Below are 2,500 nucleotides of genomic sequence, written 5' to 3'. Positions count from 1 at the left end.
GCACACTGGCCAGTGTGTTGCCACCGCCACCGGCCCCGGCAGTCCAGGACAAACCGAAACCCTTGATATTGGACGCGGAAGGGCGCACTGTGGATGGGAGCGGACGTGCAGTGATCGTGCCACAGTTGACACCGACCCTGAAGGCCAACATTCGAGCGAAGAAACGGGAAACGACCAAAAACCTGCAAGCGGCCGAACGAGCGCAGACCGAGGAAGCGAGCGAATCTCACTTTCACGATGAACGCATCACGCTCAAGCCGGCCGTACGGAACAAGCGGGCCCTGCGTTTTCACGAACCGGGCAAGTTCCAGCAGCTGGCCGAACGGATGCGCATGAAGGCACAGCTCGAGAAGCTGCAGAACGAAATTTCCCAGATAGCACGTAAGACCGGCATCAGCTCGGCCACCAAGCTGGCACTGATTGCACCGAAAGCGGACACACACTCGAACGACGTGCCGTCGATGGAGTGGTGGGACTCGGTCATCCTAACCGACGATTTGAGTACGGTCGACGCTCAGGGCCACATTTCCATCCGCGAGTCCGCGATCACCAATTTGATCGAACACCCGACCCAGATGCGGCCACCGAACGAATCGTCCCGGGCCGTCTATTTGCCCGTGTTTCTCACGAAAAAGGAGCGCAAAAAACTGAGACGCCAGAATCGGCGGGAGGCGTGGAAGGAGGAGCAGGAGAAGATCCGGCTCGGGCTGGAACCACCGCCGGAACCGAAGCTACGGATTTCGAATCTGATGCGCGTGCTCGGCACCGAGGCCGTTCAGGATCCGACGAAGATCGAGGCGCACGTCCGCGAACAGATGGCCAAGCGGCAGAAGGTGCACGAGGAAGCGAATGCCGCCCGCAAACTGACCGACGATCAGCGGCGCGAGAAAAAGGTGCGCAAGATGAAGGAGGACACGACGCTCGGGGTACACGTGTCCGTGTATCGCATCCGGGAGCTGCAGGAACTGCAGAGCAAAAAGTTTAAGGTGGAAACGAACGCCAAGCAACTGTTCCTCACCGGCATCTGTGTGCTGTTCCGCGACTGCTGCGTCGTGGTCGTCGAAGGTGGACCAAAGCAACAGAAAAAGTACCGCCGCCTCATGATGCACCGCGTCAAGTGGGAGGAGGACATGGTGAAGAATGCGGACGGGGTCGAGATCCCGAACACGTGCGTACTCGTCTGGGAGGGTACCACACAGCGGCGCAACTTTGGCGAGTTCAAGTACAAGTCGTTCCCGCTGGAGAAGAGTGCGCGCGATTTCTTCCAGAAGCACCACGTCGAACACTACTGGGATCTGGCGTACTCGGGTGCGGTACTCGAGGCGTCCGAGGATGCCTAACACCGTGTGGAAGTTCGGGAGGAGAAAGGGGGCTGATCGGAGCATAGAAAAGATTCGTTTGATTTCGATTGGTTTATTTGTTTTTTTTTTTTGTTTTTTGGGAAAACTATTTCACTTCTTTGGCACACGATTCAGAAGGCGGAAATAAACGATAGCGCCGTGTATGGCGGAGATAAATTTACAAACAAACGGTGTGGCGGAATTCTTTTCTCGGGACTCGCAGGCTACTTTTGAACGCCATTTGTCACGGCCTACAGATTTAATCAAAACCGGTCTTTGCAATCTTATGGCCAAGGAATTAATTAAATAAAAAGCTAGAAAAGTGATAGTATTTCAGCTAGTACGAATCGATTGGGGTTTAGAAGTGATATGCAGGAACATTATCGTATAATTTTGTAGTGAAATTGATTTGCTTGCTAACGGCAAAAATCGAATTTTCACCTGCCCTGGTGAATAGCTCCCTAGAAAAAGGATAAGGGAATGAACTACTGCTTTCAAAAACTGAAACTGATCCTACATCCTGAGAGTACATAGATTTGCGGCCGCAATCCATCTGGAAAGGAAAAAAAAAACAACTGAAACCGTTCCGGCAAGTATTCCGTTTCGTTATTCTGCTGATCGCCTTCGTTAACGATCAAATTCTCCTTTTAGTCGTCATCACAACAAGGTCTCGAAGAAGCAAGACGACGACGGGTAGCCTTTTTAGCTACCAAAGGGAACGAACAGATTGCACCTAATCCCCCGTAGATTGTATCCGTGCAGTAAGTATGAAAGAAGTTCGACTAGCGGAAACAAACTGCGAAGAGCTGGAAAACTTTGGTTGATGGAAAATATTTTTCTCACGATTTTCCAGCACCTCGATCCAGTGCTCCCGAGTGTACCGATGACTTTCGATGTGGAAAAGTACAAAACCTTCTACGAGTGCGACGAGCACTGGGAGCTGAAGCGCTCGTTTATGGAAGCCCACAAGGATCGCTTCTCGGAGGAGGAAGTCGTCTGCCTGGCGCAGGTCTTCACCAACATTGAGCTGCTGGGTTGCCGATATCCCCCGGAGACGATGCGCCTGGTTGCAGAACTATCCAAGGAGCTGGCCACCAAGTATCGCGAATCCCGAACTACGAAACTGAAGCGCACGTTTGTGGCCGCTTCTGATGCGGCGG

The 2,500-nt window shown here is 52.7% G+C and overlaps 2 protein-coding genes across 2 annotated transcripts in view; both read left to right on the top strand.

Moving 5' to 3' along the window:
* LOC126574415 (U4/U6 small nuclear ribonucleoprotein Prp3) overlaps nucleotides 1-1,514 on the top strand; it is a 2,404-nt gene extending 890 nt beyond the window's left edge. Inside the window, exon 1 of the mRNA XM_050234605.1 lies at nucleotides 1-1,514. This exon is cut by the window's left edge and continues 890 nt beyond it. Within this exon, the coding sequence (XP_050090562.1) occupies nucleotides 1-1,340 (1,340 nt within the window). The 3' untranslated portion in view covers nucleotides 1,341-1,514.
* Nucleotides 1,515-1,990: 476 nt separating this feature from the next.
* Nucleotides 1,991-2,500, top strand: part of LOC126576542 (partner of xrn-2 protein 1-like) — a 624-nt gene continuing 114 nt past the window's right edge. The window contains exons 1-2 of the mRNA XM_050237852.1: nucleotides 1,991-2,101; nucleotides 2,194-2,500. The exon at nucleotides 2,194-2,500 is cut by the window's right edge and continues 114 nt beyond it. Coding sequence (XP_050093809.1) covers nucleotides 2,224-2,500 — 277 coding nt within the window. The 5' untranslated portion in view covers nucleotides 1,991-2,101; nucleotides 2,194-2,223. The remainder of the gene's footprint in view (nucleotides 2,102-2,193) is intronic.

This window comes from Anopheles aquasalis, chromosome 3, assembly GCF_943734665.1.
Source record: "Anopheles aquasalis chromosome 3, idAnoAquaMG_Q_19, whole genome shotgun sequence".
Taxonomy (NCBI): Eukaryota; Metazoa; Arthropoda; class Insecta; order Diptera; family Culicidae; genus Anopheles; species Anopheles aquasalis.
Note: the sequence above shows the minus strand (reverse complement) of the source record. Positions and strands in the feature narration are given on the sequence as shown.